This window comes from Lepisosteus platostomus, chromosome 6, assembly GCF_059453375.1.
Source record: "Lepisosteus platostomus isolate fLepPlt1 chromosome 6, fLepPlt1.hap1, whole genome shotgun sequence".
Lineage (NCBI taxonomy): Eukaryota > Metazoa > Chordata > Actinopteri > Semionotiformes > Lepisosteidae > Lepisosteus > Lepisosteus platostomus.
Window position 1 is genome coordinate 31021248 of NC_142616.1, and position 17131 is coordinate 31038378.

At 43.0% G+C, this 17131-nt stretch overlaps 2 protein-coding genes across 5 annotated transcripts; one reads left to right on the top strand and one right to left on the bottom strand.

Annotated features, from left to right (window-relative positions):
- Positions 1-1326: 1326 nt before the first annotated feature.
- On the top strand, positions 1327-10109 carry ankrd2 (ankyrin repeat domain 2 (stretch responsive muscle)). The gene is made up of 9 exons (XM_088635355.1): positions 1327-1790; positions 3093-3194; positions 4793-4939; positions 5389-5496; positions 6200-6298; positions 6556-6654; positions 8303-8401; positions 8958-9056; positions 9606-10109. The coding sequence occupies exons 1-9, from the start codon at positions 1722-1724 to the stop codon at positions 9690-9692; spliced, it is 909 nt and encodes a 302-aa protein (XP_088491481.1). The 5' UTR covers positions 1327-1721; the 3' UTR covers positions 9693-10109.
- A 771-nt stretch (positions 10110-10880) lies between these two features.
- LOC148661504 (uncharacterized) lies at positions 10881-16592 on the bottom strand. 4 transcript variants are annotated; one of them, XM_088635354.1, is made up of 3 exons: positions 16413-16592; positions 14335-14758; positions 10881-13434 (listed from the first exon to the last, which is right to left on the bottom strand). In XM_088635354.1, the coding sequence occupies exons 2-3, from the start codon at positions 14753-14755 to the stop codon at positions 11726-11728; spliced, it is 2130 nt and encodes a 709-aa protein (XP_088491480.1). In that variant the 5' UTR covers positions 14756-14758; positions 16413-16592; the 3' UTR covers positions 10881-11725. The 4 variants fall into 4 exon arrangements, with proteins under 4 accessions (XP_088491480.1, XP_088491477.1, XP_088491479.1 ...); XM_088635351.1 differs by having other exon boundaries at positions 10881-13437; XM_088635353.1 differs by lacking the exon at positions 16413-16592 and adding an exon at positions 15414-16393 and having other exon boundaries at positions 10881-13437.
- Between the last annotated feature and the right edge of the window lie 539 nt (positions 16593-17131).

The following is a 17131-nucleotide window of genomic DNA, read 5'->3' on the forward strand; positions in this document are numbered from 1 at the left end:
AATGCGCGTCTCAAAATCAACCTGTCCATTAAACTTGCATCAAACTGACAGTTATTATAAAAAAAAAGGTTTATATACATAAATCAAATCCACCAACATTTAATTGAAAAGATGTGACACAGGTGAACTCAATATGCTGATCTGTGATCAACTCTGTGTGCAATGGAAGACTCGAGACAGTAGCGCGTGGTTACAGCGGTTGGAAACAGCAAAAGCTTCAAGCTGTACTTCTGTATTGCCAGCACTATCCCAGGGGCAGATGCTGTCTCGTGGGATTCTGTCCCATTCCTCTTGTAAAGACTGGACACGCAGGTGCCTGCTCACTGGTGTCAGACCCTTAGATGCCACGTGTCATTCCGGCTCGCCCTACACGTGTTAATTGGGCTCACGTCATGAGACCAGAGCTTCCACGGTACAACTGCTAGCCTCTTATCTCGCACGAAATGCCCTGATACACGAGCAGCGCGAAGAACAGCGTTGTCTTGCTGAAATGCGGTCACATCAGAATGAGCTCGCAGCAGAGCTCCCAAGATCTGTCAGTGCGGCGCCAAGCGACCAGGCGCCCATCAATCACTAAAGTGGAGTCTCTTAGCGTCTGGCCCTGCCCAGATCTTCACACTACACGTACGCAAGGCGCGTATTTGCGTGGGACATCCGTATCGGATGACAGATCGGTCTGTCATTCACAGCAGCTTAGCGTTCACGGTGGTCTACAGGAAAACCGAATTTCATCACTAAGCAGGACTGCAAACGACCGTGTACTGTTTTAGCCCACTCTAGCCAACTGATGGCAAGACATCGCTATTTTCTTGCTAAGCAGAGCATATTGGTTACTTTCTGTGTCTTTCTATCTGGATTTTCACCTTGTCATTCAATTACCTGTCAATTCACCTGGACCCAAACACATCTCACTAATGAGGCGATATAGACAAACAAAGTCGCTCGAGTGTATCTCGGTCAGTTATAAAGGAGCGATTAATCACAATGACTAATTTCAATCAATATCTAAAATCCGTATATCTGTTTTTTGTTGTTGTTGTTGTTGTTGTTGTTGTTGTTGTTGTTGTTGTTGTTGTTGTTGTTGTTGTTGTTGTTCTAAACACAATGCATGCATAGAGTGATGTGTTTCTGGTTTTGGCATTCGGTGATTGGATTTTTACAAAAGCTATGTGGTTGTCGTAAATTTTATGTACTGACCTGACATAAATCAAGCATTTTAAAAATAACGCGAGGTCTGGACCAGGGCGTAAATTAGGCCTTGACTCCCATAAAGAAGCCGGGGTGAAGCTGAAGGTCGACCCGGTGGGAGCGTGAGAAGCGTCAGCTGAGCGAGCTCATGAAGCCGGCTCGTGCTGACACCTGTCCCCGGCGGCGGTGTCGGACAATGGCCGCTGTGCGCGCGGCGCATTCCACTGGGTCACATAAAAGAGCCACGACTCCCACCCTGTGTCCACTGCGCGCCGTCTTCCTCACTGATGGCACGATAGAAAGGACAAGCTCCCGAAATAACAGGGAGAACAAATAAACTCTTCTAATAAATAATTATCAGACGTGGTGCAGAACTCGCGCAAGTACTGTAACTATTTAGACTTTCTTTTAGTTTTTTTTCTCTAAAATTGCTCGAAACCTTTACAAACTTACATTACACAGTTCATGCTAATAACACATACTGTATACAGTATATCGTCCATAAAGAGGTTTTCTGCAAGCTTTAACCAGCTATGGAAGAAGATGTTCAATGGGCAACACATCTGGTTGACAAAAAAGAGGAGCTAGAGGCGAAAAATCATGTAAGTTTAATTTTCTTCTTTAAGGGAAAAGAATAAGCAACGTGTATGCTTTTTTTGTTTTGTGGCGTGGTTCACTTTTCGGTGTTTAGCATTTTTCCTCAGGAGCTATGGACTATATGTCTGATTTGAGGGATAATATTTGCTTCGATACTTATCATGGGGTTTTCAAACCTACTTTCTACTCTGAATGTTTCACCTTGACAATTATTTAATGAACCCAGCCCTGCAGTCTGAAACTCTTTTGGCTGTGAGAATGTTCTCTAAAACTGACTGGTACATCTTGTGCTTTCGTATCTTCAATATACAGTACTGCCCTGTCACCACCCTCCTGTTTAAGCATCAGCAAGAATGACATTTTTTTCAAATTCCTGTTATCAGCCATTGTTATTAACGTTGGCACTTGTTTATTGTGATTGGATAACGGCTCCTGGGAGCTTTTCTTCAATGTCCTATCATACCTCTTTGGTCAGTTGCGTCACCTTTTTATTTACAAAACAAATCTATGTTCTTAAGGTCAATAAAGTCCATAGTCTTATTAGAACAGTAGAGACCAGGTGCCTTCTAGTGATATCACCTTGACACACTATCTTTTAATCCTCCAGTTCTAATATTTACAAGGCAGCATGCTACATCCAGGGACTGGATGGACACACGACTTATTACAGTATTCCGTACAGAACTGGAATGTGTTGACAGTATATCAGTGTAGCACCTGGGAAAAACTTGACAGCAGTGCTCTGAAAATGATCTCTAATTAAACAGATGTGTCAAAGGCTTGGTGTGCAATAGTACCACTACTCGCTGTAGCACATTTATGTAGCTTAATTGGAATGTGTGTATTACATTTCATGTTCACTCATTTAATGTAACACCGGGTGTGGTTTTATCGTGTTCTTCAAGGTGATGCAGAGATTAGTAACAGGCCCACGACAGAACTTTCTACCTGACGCTCCCCTGCCTTGCTACAGAATTTGTAGGTCGTGACTATAATAACTATAGGCATGTTCCTGTAACACTGTTCAATTTGTGGCACAAGGGTGTTTGCGTCAGGAGGTTTCTTTTGCTTTTTTTCACCTCCATTTCTCCATGTCACAGCTATGTAATATAATGAGACACCTACTCATCCCAGTGTCACCGCAGTAGGAGCGATACTGAACTTGAGGGAAAGGTCATTTCCTTTAACAACAGCTGATTGCACTGTCAAAGAGGTGTAGCTGTCTGAACTGTATCCTCATTTGGGGTTAGGGGCAGAGGGGTGAATGGCAAATGTTAACGGCATTTATTTTTCATCTCTTTCAAAAGGTCAAAGGCCGGTCAAGGAAGATAGGACTTGGGACAATGGACACACAGATGCTAGAGGACCAGACATGCGAGGAAGCGAAAGATCAGGGGGTCACAAGCATGGTAAAGAGTTAAAGATTGGGATCATCATTCTTTTGTTTTGTGGGGGGTGAGGGGGGTGTTTTCACTCTGTGGCTTGGCCATATTACAAACCATATTGGAGCAAGCAACGAAACGAAATTCCATGAAAAGCAAATATACTTTGCCAAGAAAGAGGCTTCAAGAGAGATGTGGAGCTGGGCCCTAGGACAAAAATAGAGGTGAAAGCATAAAAATGACATATTATTATGAAGTGTCACTAAACACTCACCCCAATAAGAAACCCCTCTCTGGGGATACTGTTCGGCTCGTAACTATGACTCAGAGAAGAGCAGAGTGGCAAAAAGGGTTTGTGTCACGTATTCTCTACTTCCTGCCAGAGATTAAACAATTGAAAAAAGAGAAGTACAGTATAGTGCCATCGAGGCTGAGCTAAGCAGCATTCACTCACAACTATTTTTCTCTGCACTGAGAAAACTCTTTGATTAGAAAGATACTTGTTCTATCGATCTTGTTCATCTTCCAGACTGGTTGTGCACAAAGCAGCTTCAAATTGAGCTCTGAATAACAGAATTTCTGCCTCCTCGGATACCACACCGTTAGTGTCGGTATCCCCCGTTGACTTTAGCACTCCAGAAAGTGCAGGCGTCAAAGGTAGTCCCGCGTGGTGGCTGGCCGTACCTCAAGGCCCTGTGTCTTTTAACACAGCTCAGCTTCTGAAATCGTAATGTTGGACATGTTTAATATCGTGCAGGACGGAGAGCTGCCCAGAACTATCACACCGCATGAGTTTGCATCCGCTCCTGTTGAAGTGTCACTCTTCTCAGGGCTTCCTCCTGAGTTTTATTAGCTGGGAAACGTGCAGAAGTGACCGGCGTGCAGCTTCGCTAGTAAATCATAGGCCCTGAGTAATAAGCAGGCGGCTGGGTGGTAAGTGATGCAGTAAATCTGTCTCTGGGTGTCAGAAAGCAGGTGATGTTTTATTACATAAGCAACTGCATCCTCAGGAGGTCACCCACACAAGAAACTTGGATTCGAGTAAGGGGAGTGGAATGTTGTCTGTCTCGGTGTTTTCCGGATATATATATTCTATAGCAGCATATAAAAACATATTTGTATGTTTTGATTGAGGGGTGCTCGGTGTAATTGTATTTATTATATGTAGAGGGGTGCATTTATATGACTTTGAACACTACCAACCTGAGGCTTGTAATCTGACATTGTCCTATTAACCTTGTGACTACTAAAGCTCTTGTGCATTCAGGTTCTTTTTAAACTAGCCCCGTTTGTATAGACTCAGTATGCTACAGCTGACTCCAAAGTACTTTGAAAATTAAGGGAAAAAAAAAACAAATGCACATATATGGCAGTAACATGGACCCAGTACATGACTCTGTTCCATTCCTTTTTTCATTCTCATAAACCCATTCAGCAGGGCTTTAAGCCCATCTGGAGATATTTAAATAGAGGTATGCTATAAACTGTCTTGTATAATTCATACTCCTCATGAGTAAAGCTGTCTCACGTTGGAAATATTAAGGCTTTAAGGGTGTGCTAAATGGGCTTTCCCTGCAACAGGTGTTAACAAGAATTAAACTCATCTGGCCCTTGCGTTATCTCAGGCTGTGAGGAAAACCTCTTCGGATCTGCGGAGAGAGATCATCGATCTTGGTGGCATCCAGAACCTCCTTGAGCTACACGAGAAAAGGAAATGCAGGAAAAAAAAAGTGGCGCCCCCTACTGCTCAAGAGCCTGAAGGGCAGAACATTGTGAGTTCGAGTGCTGTGACAGCACAGGGCTTGTGTGTACTGTATGCAGATTAGATATTAACAGTGACTGCTCTTTTGTCTCTCAGCTCGCCTTGTTGATGACTTTGTAATCATGATGACCTTGTCTTCTCATCACAACACCACTTAAAAAGGAAAAACTACACTACACAAAACGTTTAAAGCAAAATACCTCAACAGCCTGTACAATGGCCTAGTAGTGGGTGCAGTCTTTGTTGGGGTGTTGATCTTGAGCATTGTTTAATAATGCTTTTTAATTTCTGCAATTTTGTAATGTCCCTTTTGGGAAAAGGTAAATGTATGTTTTTAAATGTTAGCTGATAATATACTATGATATTGGTATTTTGAAAAGTAAGCAGAAGATCACATTCCTTAGCCTATTTCATTATGAGAGTGTAAAAGAACCTCGACTCTTGCCTCTGATGGTTCAGACAGGGCCTGTGGAGGTGTCTCAGTTCTTGCAGGCTGCGGCACAAGGGAAGATCAAAGTTATTGAGAAGTTTCTGGAAGATGGTGGGAACCCAAACTCCTATGATGAGGTAAGGCTCAGCCGCACTCGACCCCTAATTTCACAAAGACATTTATTCTCGTCTTCCACCATGTTCAAGAAAGAGTTCCGGTCTTTTAGTGAGGAGAGAGAAGTGTGCTTCACTTTGAAGTCAATTCAGCAGTATAGTATCACAGACAATCTGGGGCTTAAGAGAGTGTCCTGGCACAGGACCAGTAGAGGGGGTTCTGACTTAGAGGTGCTGAGTTCTAATTTCACAGATGATTCAGCTTCACACCGTTGACGGCTCAACCAAACGCACATACCAAAAGTCTGAACCTGACGGTACTGAACCTTTTTAGTCTTGAACCTTTTTCATGAAGTCTTTTAGTCCAAGAAGGGGGCCTTCGAAATCTTCAAAGGTGTTGACAGTGTCAGCCCAGCAGATCTTTTCAGAATGAACTCTGAAACACAAACCAGAGGACACGAGTGGAACAGAAGTGGAAGTGCATTTAAAACCGAGAACCGGAGGCATTTTCCTCTAAGGAAGGGTTGAGGGAGTCTGGAACAACCGACGCCGTCGTGTTGTTGACGTCCTTGCCCTGGCTTTTTTCAGGAAACGGATGAGTTTCTGGGATCAATAAGCTACTAACTACCAAGCGTGTCTCACAGGCCGAATGGTCTCCTCTCGTTTGTAGCCTTTCTTATGTGCTTATGCATTGGAGGTCTAAAGCGTTGTTTTCGTTACTTTCCAGTTTAAAAGAACAGCTTTGCATAGAGCGTCTTTTGAAGGCCACACAGCGATAGTACAGAAGCTTCTGGACAAAGGGGTGGATGTCAACTTTAAAGACCGGGTGAGATGTGGTTTTAAGTCTTAGATTACTGAAATAAGGAAAAAATCCCTGTAAACAAATAGGATTTTTTGGATGTGCACAGACACATGCAGTATGTCTTTCCTGTACAGGACAATAGTAAAATCTTATGTGCACAAAATTAATCTGTACAGACCTCCATGTGAATAATAAAATGTGCTTAAATGAAAAGCATGACACTGTCAAGGCTCATGTGAACTGTGAGGGAGGTGGCTGACTGCCTCTCTGCCTGGTCTCAGCTGGACAGTGGAGCTCTGCACTGGGCCTGTCGCGGGGGCAGCCTGGAGGTTTTGAAGGTCCTTCAAAACAGCGGGGCCAACCTCAATGTCCAGGACAAGGTAAGACATGGTGCTCCTCAAAATGAGAGAGGGGGTCTGCGTGTGTCCCGCCTGCAGCAGGGCCTTCTGTACAGAAACAGTCAGAAGTGAAGGAATCTTTTGCAGCCAATTGTTTGTCGTTGTTGAGAAATGTTCAATTGAATTCATCTTTATTGCCCCTGAGGGAATATGTCTTACACATCACCAGTTCATTACATATGACATATATGAGAATCATACAATACAGCAACAGTACAATACCAGGACATAAAACAACAACATTGCTCAGTCAGAACTCATTTACCATGAGATTGAAAACGGACAATTTGCAGATAAAGTGTCTAAAACAACAACAACAATAACAATAATAAGATCCCTACCTGCAAACTATCTTTTCATTGTTCAGTATGCTTTTATATATAAAAGAAGGTAAAATGCTGTCTTAGTCTTTATACAGGGGATCTGGTACTGTTCCTCCCCACAGAGGGTAGGAGAGTATATTCCAAAAAGAGTGGATGCGAGTGGTCATCTCAGATTTTATGTGCAAGATTAATAATATGTTGCTCCATTGAACATGATATTGATTTCAAGGATGCACTGGTAATCTTGCCACCAGACCTGATCACCTTGTTCAACTTGTATCTGTGCTGCAAGGACAAGGCACCTCCCCAGCTCTGAATACTAAAGGTTAGAATGCCCTGAATACAATTCTTATTTAAATATCAACATTAAAACTAATAAAAGTTCCTTAAAACTTGATTTACCTCCTCAGTCAGTTGAACAAATTTGGTCTATCTTAAAACATTACATACTACAGACAACAGGTGTGCTAGTGAGAGTGTGCGCACGTGGTATTACAGTGTGGTTTGGCAGCAGCTCATTGTCTGACCAAAGGGCATTACAGGGGGTGATCAGGTCGGCACAGTCCATCGTTGGACTACAGCTCGCTTCTATTGTGCACATTTTTACAACACGCTGTCTCAGGAAGGCCAGGAGTACTGCTGAAGACAACGATCATCCTGGTTTCTCACTTTTCTCTCCCCTTCCCTCTGGTTCGTGTTATAGGAGCATAAAGGCACATATCTCCAGACTCAGAGACAACTGTATGTTATTTAACTATGTTGTTGTTGCTGCTCTTCTGTGTTTAAGTTTGGTGTTTCCTTAATATCTTTGTATGGGAGCATACATGCGACTATACATTTCATTGCACTTGTTCATATGACAAATAAACTGAACTGAACTTAACAAATACAACCTCTGTTGCACATTCAAATACTTGTGTATTTCCTGTGTTGGTGGTCCAAGTTAATTTACAATCAATGGTTGTGTCAAGGCACTTACTGTATATTCATTGCATTACTTTCTGAAATTGTTTGTGTTTGTTTAGAAACAGTGAATTAGTCTGACACCAACTATAAAACAGATTTTATCTGCTGTCTGTAATTGTATTCATAATCATTCAAATGTCCAATCAAGGCAGCGTGATGATCAAACAGTTGTGATAGTGGCTTACACAACCTTTAGTGTACGATGTAAAAAGCAGTGGGAACAGCACACAGCCTTGAGGTACCTCCTTGCTGGTGCTGATGGTGAAAGACTTCCCCAAGCTCTCTCGCACATACTGTTGCCGATCAGTAAGAAACTTGTCTGTCGATATTTTCTTCTTCAGCTCATGAGTACACCGCTTCATGTGGCCACCAGGACTGGTCACTATGACATTGTAGAGCACCTGATTTGCAGTGGGATCAAAATCAACTCCAAGGACAGGGTAGGTGGTACTTTTCACTTCTCAAGACAGACGTGCAGCTCTGGGTGAAAGAATACAGTGTCATAGACTTCTCAGCACTTAGCCAAGATCCATTCATGCTCTCTTTTGCTCCCGATTTAGTAGTTAAGTCATATTTCTTACAGATCTTTTGAATTTAATAGAAACGTCAGAGCCATCATCAGAACATTTCAGTCCCATACACTGTGATGGACTGGCGTCCTGTCCAGGGTGTAGCCTGCCTTTGCTTGCCAGGATAGGCTCCGGCTCCCCTGTGACCCTGAATTGAAAGAAACGGTTAGAGAATGGTTGGATTAAGCCGATGCAGTACAAGGCAGTTCATACCATTATGAACATTAGTAGATGATGATTTCCAAATACTTGCAGAATAGCTCAGGTTTCCCAGCCACTCAAGTCTCGCAATATGGCATCATTACTCCCCTTCCCCAGAGTTAATATAGGATGAAAATGTGTTGGTACAGTTCGCCCTCCCTGGAGTCTAGGACTGCTCACTCAGGCCTCAGCATTGGCCCCTGGGCTCCTTGTTCTGTTATTCTAGGAAGGGGACACAGCTCTGCATGATGCCATTCGCCTAAGCCGCTACAGGATTGTCAGATTGCTTCTGCTGCACGGGGCGGACATGAAAGTCAAGAACGCTGTAAGTTTCAGCTTTCACCAAGATTAGTTCTCCTCCATTCAGGTAAAGATAAAACACACTCGGGTGATTTCAGACTGTCTCACGGGAACTGGTTTGTGTTTAGTGTCCAAGAGTAAGTGGAACTGACTGATATTTCCTGGCAGTGTGAACACAACTATTCACTACAGTACTGCAGAGTTTTGTACAAGCAAAATGCACAAGTCACAGCTTAGAACCAAGTTTTGTATATTTAACTATAAACCAAGGACAGAATGATTTCTAGTTGTAGTTTATAGTTTATGATCTGTTTCAGAGACACACAGACACGTAATAAGATACAAACAAGTGAGGATATATGTACGAATTAAGATGCAGCATGATCCCTTTAATAGAAATGCATTTTTAAAATATATTCTATTTGTACACCTGTACATATGTTCTCAGGTCCATTATAGTTTGTAAGTCAAATATTGATGCACACAGCAAAGAGTGCTCAATATCAGGTAAGCTCTTGTTGGTGTGGAAGAGCAGACTTGGAGACTTAGAGGTGAAATTTTGTATATGCTTCAGGAAGGAAAGACTCCCTCTGACCTGGTTATGCAATGGCAATTTGATACCAAAGACGTCTTGGAGAGACAAGCAGAGCTCAGCTCCTAAGGACGAGGAATAGGGAAAGCATTGAGGTCAGGAGTCCTGGACACCCACAGAGAGTCTCCCCGCAAGGCAACTGGTATCTGGCCCCTCGGCAGGGTTATCTGAAGAGCATTAAACTCTGTCTGTACTTTGAAATTTGCATTTACTGATCATTCTGACCTAATGTCTTTGTTAGATTCCAAAAATAGAGATATACCTACATACAGTTTATCTGAATAATTGCTTTGAGTGGTGAAGATATTTTTGACATTTTGAAGATGCTCAGTGTGTGTTTTTCTATACACACTACTTAGATGAATACTGCATGCCAATCAACAACTGTATTCTGAAAATTAGAAGATAAATGATGTAACCCATACCAGCTGATGCTAACAATGAACCTGGTCGGATTTTGTTTTAATAAATGTGATGGACTTTAAATGCTGGGAAATGACTCGTGTTCTGGGCTAAATTAAAAAAAAAGTGTTTTTTTTTCCATAAATTTCACTCAATGTTTCATTGTTCATTCAAGCAACAAGTTTATGTATGGTAGTTTATAACAGATGTAGGTTGCTAGTCTAAGCTAATTCCCAGAATGTCCAGTGCTGTACAGTATGTGCGATTGCTGTAGTTTCTTGGGCTAAAGGCTCAGACCCCAAATTTTCCTCTTGCTATCACTGGATAAAAAAGTGAATACAAAAACATTCTGAGTTGTTATTGGTTCGAAAATCTATACACAAAACACTTCAACTCATTATAATATAATATACAATTATATTCAATGCACTTTTTCATCCCAAAACAGCAAAGACGTTAGTCATTTTTTATTGCATATTCATTTTTTCAAATGATAGGTTATTTCTTTCAAATTACATATGCAATTGGATTGGTTACCACATACAGTACTAGCTCAAAAGTGGTAATGATTAGAAAAAAATCAATGTTTGTTATGCTTATTTTGTATGATTCTTTATAATTAAAAATCAGTCAGGATCAGCAAAGACAATAAAGAAACAATGCTATATAATAACACATTATACTCCTGAAGAAAGAATATATCCAAAATCCAAGTGAATTACATGGGTTGTGTTTTTTGGATACTCTTTGTGCCAGGGTATGTTCCAGTGTATGTTTACAAAAATAATAGTTTGATAATGATTTTGACAACATTTTGAAAATGTGGGTTTTATGTAATGTTAGACATTACCCCAATTAAATTATATGATTCATTGTTTATTAATCTCTTAATTATTTAAGCACATGAAGATACATATACAGTATAGAAAACAATACAAATAGCATTTTGTAAATGGATATTGCATTAAATAAATTATACCATCGAAGTAACAAAACAAGACACACCAACTAAATTGGCAGATTGAACCTGATCTTATTGATAACCAAGAGTCCTGTCTTTGCTTTCCTCTTTTCCTCTTATTCTAGTATTGAATAAACATTCTCAAGTAGGCACTCCGAGCCTTTAACAGATCCCTGAAGAAGAAACAAACTTCAGGGAAGGCTCACCTTTCATTCTTTCTCACAGTTTGAACAAACCCTTGACTAAATTCACATCTATAGAGCAATATTACTGGGACGTTTCTTGTTCCTGCAGATTACTTTTCAGTTATTATCTCTACAGCTCAAAATGACATTCACCTCATTACCATCTGAACTCCCTTTCAGCCATGGGACTGACTTTATGAATTAATCATATCACGTTTGTCATTTTGCCTGCAAAATTTCAGATTTTCCACCCTTACCCTCAAACACTACTTATGCATCTGACCCGATTCACGTAGAAAAGTTAACTTCTAGGTTTGTAGCCATTATGCAATTCATTTTATTCAGCTTTGAACACAGGACTGGTACCAAGATACTATTTATTGTTATTATTTCTAGAATTATTGCATAATTAAATCAGAACGTTGGCTTCTGTAGTCTGAACTCCAGCTGTTCATTTTTACTTGCTGCAGTATTACAGTAACTGACCCAATTTTATTATGGTCCATAACCAACACAGCAGGTTTGCTCATTGCAGATCAGCACTGGGAGCTGAATTAGCTAGAGCCTGCGCTCTCTGAGCCCTCCTGGCCCCTCTGGTGAACGCGCAAGTGCTCCATGACCCGGTACTGCCGTGAGAAAGTCATGGGACACTGCGGGCAAGGGTAGGGCCTGACCCCCAGGTGAGACCGCATGTGTCTGTTCAGAGACCCTCGCTGACTGAAAATCCTGTCGCACACAGAGCACTGGTAAGGCTGAGCGACGGTGGGCAGAGCACAGCAGCTGTAATTCACCATGGTGTCCTTGGCCAGTGCGCTCTCCAGAACAGCAACACTGTGCTTTGGTTGACAAAGCCCGGCAGGGTCCCTTTCAAAGGCTGTGTTAGCAAAGACATTATCGGAATCGCTCATTTCAGCGGCCTCTGGGTTTTCCTTTACAATACAGCTGTATGTGACTTGAGCCTGGTAGATTTGGAGTGCATTCTCTCCATTCTCTCTTCGGTTCAAACCCTCCCACTTCTCCTCAGAGTCTCTGGTGTTTCTGTTGATGTTTCTGATACCTCTTTGGGCTCTAGCTGCAGCGTCATCAATGTCTGTGGGAAATTCGCCCGTGTCTTCACCCGTCGTATTGGTAAAAAAAACACACTTCTCACCCCTACAATCCTCCCTTTTTTCCATAGCACCACAGCCTTTGCCACCCCCGGCCATCACAAACGTCCATGTGTCGACATCAGAATTGCTTGAATTTCCGTTTCCCTGGCTGAGTTCATTGCGCCCTGTCTGAACACCCATACTTGCAGTTGAAGTGTGTGAATATTCACCTTGATGTACGGGATCATTTTCAGCACCACACACAGTCAAGAAGCTACAGGTCTCGTTCTCAGAACGCCCTGGATTGTGAACTTCAGCTGCTACATTGTCACCGTCGTCTGCAACCACTGCCGGACTCCTACTACCCAAAGCGGAGAACGGCTGTATTGTGGCCGTTCTAGTGTTGCTGCCAAGCGCTCCCTCTGGTACGAGGGGCCACTTTTCAGTTCCGAGACCACTGCGAGTTCTGCTGTCGGATACGCCTTCACAGGCGTGCGGACGCATGGGTGTGCTTTCATGGACGACAGCCCTTTCACTCTGTGCTGCGAGCCCTACAGCACATCTTTCGGCAGCCTCCCCCCAGAAATCACCTTTCTCCTCATCGAAATCCCAGGGATTGTCACACTCGGTGATGGCGGCGCGGTGGGGACCTGTGCTTTCTGCCAACGCCGCGGCTCTGCTGATTATGACGCTGTTTTCAGAGCTCGTCTTGCTGCTCTCGGATTCAGCTGCAGTTGGGTTACTGAGAGGGCAGCGGGGCTCAGCGCCGGCAGTGCCACTCAGTGCTGAAGGCCAGTTGGCTTGCTTTAAAATCCCGTATGAACCTGTCCCGTACTGTAATCCGTGACTCTTGGGCTGGTTTCCAGAGCGGGACACTGTTATTCCTTGGTCGCCGCTACCTGCCTCCTTGCTTTCACCGCAGTGAAACCCCAAGTCCAGCATGTCTGAACCAGGAATCTGGCTCGGGAGGGGAGTCTGCGTTCCTGAGAGCGAGGATGTCCTCTCGAGTTTTCCTCTTGTGCTTGCACGCCGAATGACTGGAACGACCTCGCAGCTGGGCACCAGTGGTGTGGTCTGTTCGGGTTTGCCGTTGAGCAGGGGCGACGGGAGATCTCTTGGCCCTGGCTGGTACGCTGCCAGTCGCCTCTTCCGGTGTGTTCTGAGTGCTTCAGACTCTGCTGGGGAATACATAAACACAATTAGTTCACAATAAATATGATACTATTTCTTTTCTGTAATCTTCCAAGCCCTACAAGGAATCTGGTTTGTTAAAACAGCATTTTCTATGTTATGCTTGCTTTAGTTTTTAAATTCTGAAGAGCTCAAAAGATAACACCTGCAACGCCCATTCTATTTTTATGCTTAAGGTATACTTACATGTGAATTTTGATTAGTAAAAATAAATGCATCAACCATTTCATTTTTCTCAATGTGTTTTGAGAAAAGTGAACATCGAAACATTTTGATACTAGATCCTGTTACTTTCAGCTATGTAAATCAAGTGTCAAGATAAGATCTCTTTATTGGCCATATACAATTTCTAGTATTAGGAATGTGTCTTTTCACATACTGTACCTCAGCTTGCTCTCCATGAGACATACAGACAGGGAGAGAAGCTTGGGGTCAGAGCGCAGGGTCAGCCATTTATATGGAGCCCCTGGAGCAGCTGAGGCTAAGGGCCTTGCTCAGGGGCCCAACAGAGTAAGATTCCTCTGCTGGCCGCAGGATACAAACCGGCAACCTTCCAGCCACAGGCCCAGATCCTTAGCCAGAGACCCACCACACCACCCCTGGTGCATCATAATCATGGTGCATTTCAAGTGATGCTGTTAAAGTTATTTGTGCCACAGTTTTTGTTCTGTTTCCAGCCTGATTAAAGTGTTAAATGGTGTATATCTATTTTTAAGGCGTATGGGAGAGACAAAGTACAGTATGTCGCAAAAGTGGCATTGGCTCTATTGCACACATACATTCCAGAAAGGGGATTAATAGCTAAGACAGAAGCTTTAGACAAACAGTATGTAAGAATTGCAAAAGCAAGCATTCAGATAACAGAGCTGAGTATTGCACCCAACCTGATGCTTGCTCCTTCACTGGGGCTGATTCTCCTCGCCCTGGTGACCCCGACAGCGCAGCCCCTCTGTGGCCGAGAGCCTGCAGGAGCTGCTCCATCTCCAGATAGACAGCAGCCGACAGCACAGAGTCCTTCAGGTCGAGCGGCGGCAGTGTCCCAGTGTAGATGAACTCCAGGAGCAGCCCCATGGCTTCAGGGGTAAGAGTAGGGCACCCCAGATCGAGCAGAGATCCCTGACTTGGGAGAAGGGAAGCCAGGAGAGGGCTTGAGGCAGCCAGGACACTTCTGTGGGCTATGTAGAGTTTTTCAGGGTGAAGCTGCAACCTGATCACACAGTCACAGAACTGGCCTGACTGCCTCTGAGAGTTCAGCTCCCTCAGCAGAGTGAGGGCGTGGGAGGAGACTGGGAGAGGACAGGCCATCACCTAGAGAAGGGAGAAGACAGATTTGCGTGTTCCATACATTTCTCAGAGCCGCATACAGTACAGTAACTCACATAGAATGAGAGAAAGGGACAAATACACAGAGTGCACCAGACTTTCCTTTTAAATGTTTCCACTACATACCATTTAAATGTATTCTATTTCTGAATCAGGTTGAGAAATAGGTTTCGGTCTCTGTTATGCACTGGAGAATTCTGCTGTGCAATACTTACGTAAACCAGAAACGTTAGGAGTAGGAAATAAATTGGTTGGCATTAACAAGAAATTAGATACAACATCAGACAAAGCCTGTATGGTGTACTGGGTCTGAACACTTTCATTCCTGCATCACTACAAGTACTAAGAGTAGTGGTAAATGACGGCATTAAGCTGTTGTAGTTTCTGCAGAGAAACTGCGGTGACGATACACACTTTATGAAGAATTACAGTTAATAAGGGGGATAAGCACCCGCTCTGCTCTCCCTGAAGTCTCCTGCAAGCGCCCGGGTACCTGCGGACAGGCCAGGACAAGAGGCTACGTGCGCTTTCATTCGAAAACAATCACACGGTTTCGCAACGGCGAGCCCTACGTGACTCTGTCTGTTGCAGATAGTGAAGGGGAGTCCCGCTGTCCTGACGTCAAGGTCTCTGAACTCACCGCTGGAGCGCCCTGCCCCAGGACACTGCTGTGCTCGAGGCTCCAGCGTGATAACCCACCTCCTGGTGACGCTCCGTTTTTTTTTTATTCCGTAAAAGGAGTAGCATACACACGCACATGTGACCCCCTTGCCTGAGGTCCAGCTCTGCTCAGGGGGTTGAGTCCAGTGCCGTTACAAGATCTGTCTCTCGCGCGCAGTCCACCGCAATGGAAAGTAAATGATATCCACGTGAACCGAAGACCTTGTGAGCTTCCAACAGGCTAGAGCCGACTGCAGCGGGTTTATTTAAAACGCCTGGCTGTCGCCAGATGACGCTTTCCGGAGATAATAGTTCGTGCGCTTATCGACACGAAGCTGCTCTTAATCATTAAGGTACAAAACAAATACCGCATATTCTCTTCGCTTTTATTTGTTTCCAATTTATTTTTGAAGGTAAACCCCCTCCCTATATTCTGAGATTTAAAAAACATTTCCACCTTATTAAATTGCGGGATTCTTAAAACATCCGTCTCACCGAGTCGTGGTTCCTGTCTCACAATCAAAATAGAATGCATTTCTTTAAATAAATACATCTGAAATAAACTTTACTTAATTGAGCTGCGTAATGCATTTTCACGTCCATGCAACTTTACATATTCGGGGCAGATATTCTTTTACTGAAAGTTATATTCCACACACACACCATATACAGCATTTACTGTGCATATTTTTAATGTCACGTATGACAGATGGCTGCCATTAAATTAGTAAAAGTGAGCTGACAAGAAAAACGTTTCTAAACACAAATTTTGACAAAGTAAATCATTTTTAGTTTCTAAACCTAATTTGCGTTGTCGTATACAAGCATTTTAATTCCAATATGAACTAAAACTTCAGAAATCTGTTCCTTCTTTTCCTTTCACTATTCTTTTCCTTGCACAAATTCAAAACAGTGGTAATTCAGAAATTCTGAATGAATAATCATCCTCTTAAAGCAGCTGGTAAAATAAAATACATACCTGTGGTGTTTAGTTAAAAAACTATGAAGAAATAGTTTGTCAGTATATAGCAGAGGCTGTCTGACCACCGGACACAATCACAGCCTTACGGCCCATGCTGGCTATCCAGAACGCCGCGGGTGTGTTTAAAGACTCAGCTGAGAAGCTACGTGCGCTTCCATTCGGAAAATACCATCAGCCGCTGCTAGAGACAAGCTAGTCGTCACACCAGAGCACCAGACATCTGTAAGGGGGGGGCACCCCACTATGACGTCATAAATCACTCAGCTCCTTAAAAAGTGTGTTCTCAGGCTTCTCCAGTGCCGTTGCAACACGCCCCTTGTCCCAGGATAGGTCTTTCCTTCTAATCAGTGACAGATCCGCGGCTGTAATATACAGTTTAGACGTTGTAGTGAATTTCAGTTAATGTTTTATTTTAATGTTAAGGTTGTGTTGTTGTATTGAACTTAAATCGCAAAACAAATTGCCCTTAGGTGATAGTAATAAAATATGAATTGAAATGGACAACGAGTTTATGAACATTTTGTTTTGACATCGCTGGAGGGATTGTATTAAGGCGATTATTTACTTTTTCAAGTTTTTTATAATATAATATCGCAGTGATTACAAAGGACCACTTACAATGTTTAAAGATCAACTGAAAGCGTTGTGTTAATGGATGCAATAAATATGGACAATAAAATAAACAATATGGGTCATACTGATATAAAGCATTGCTC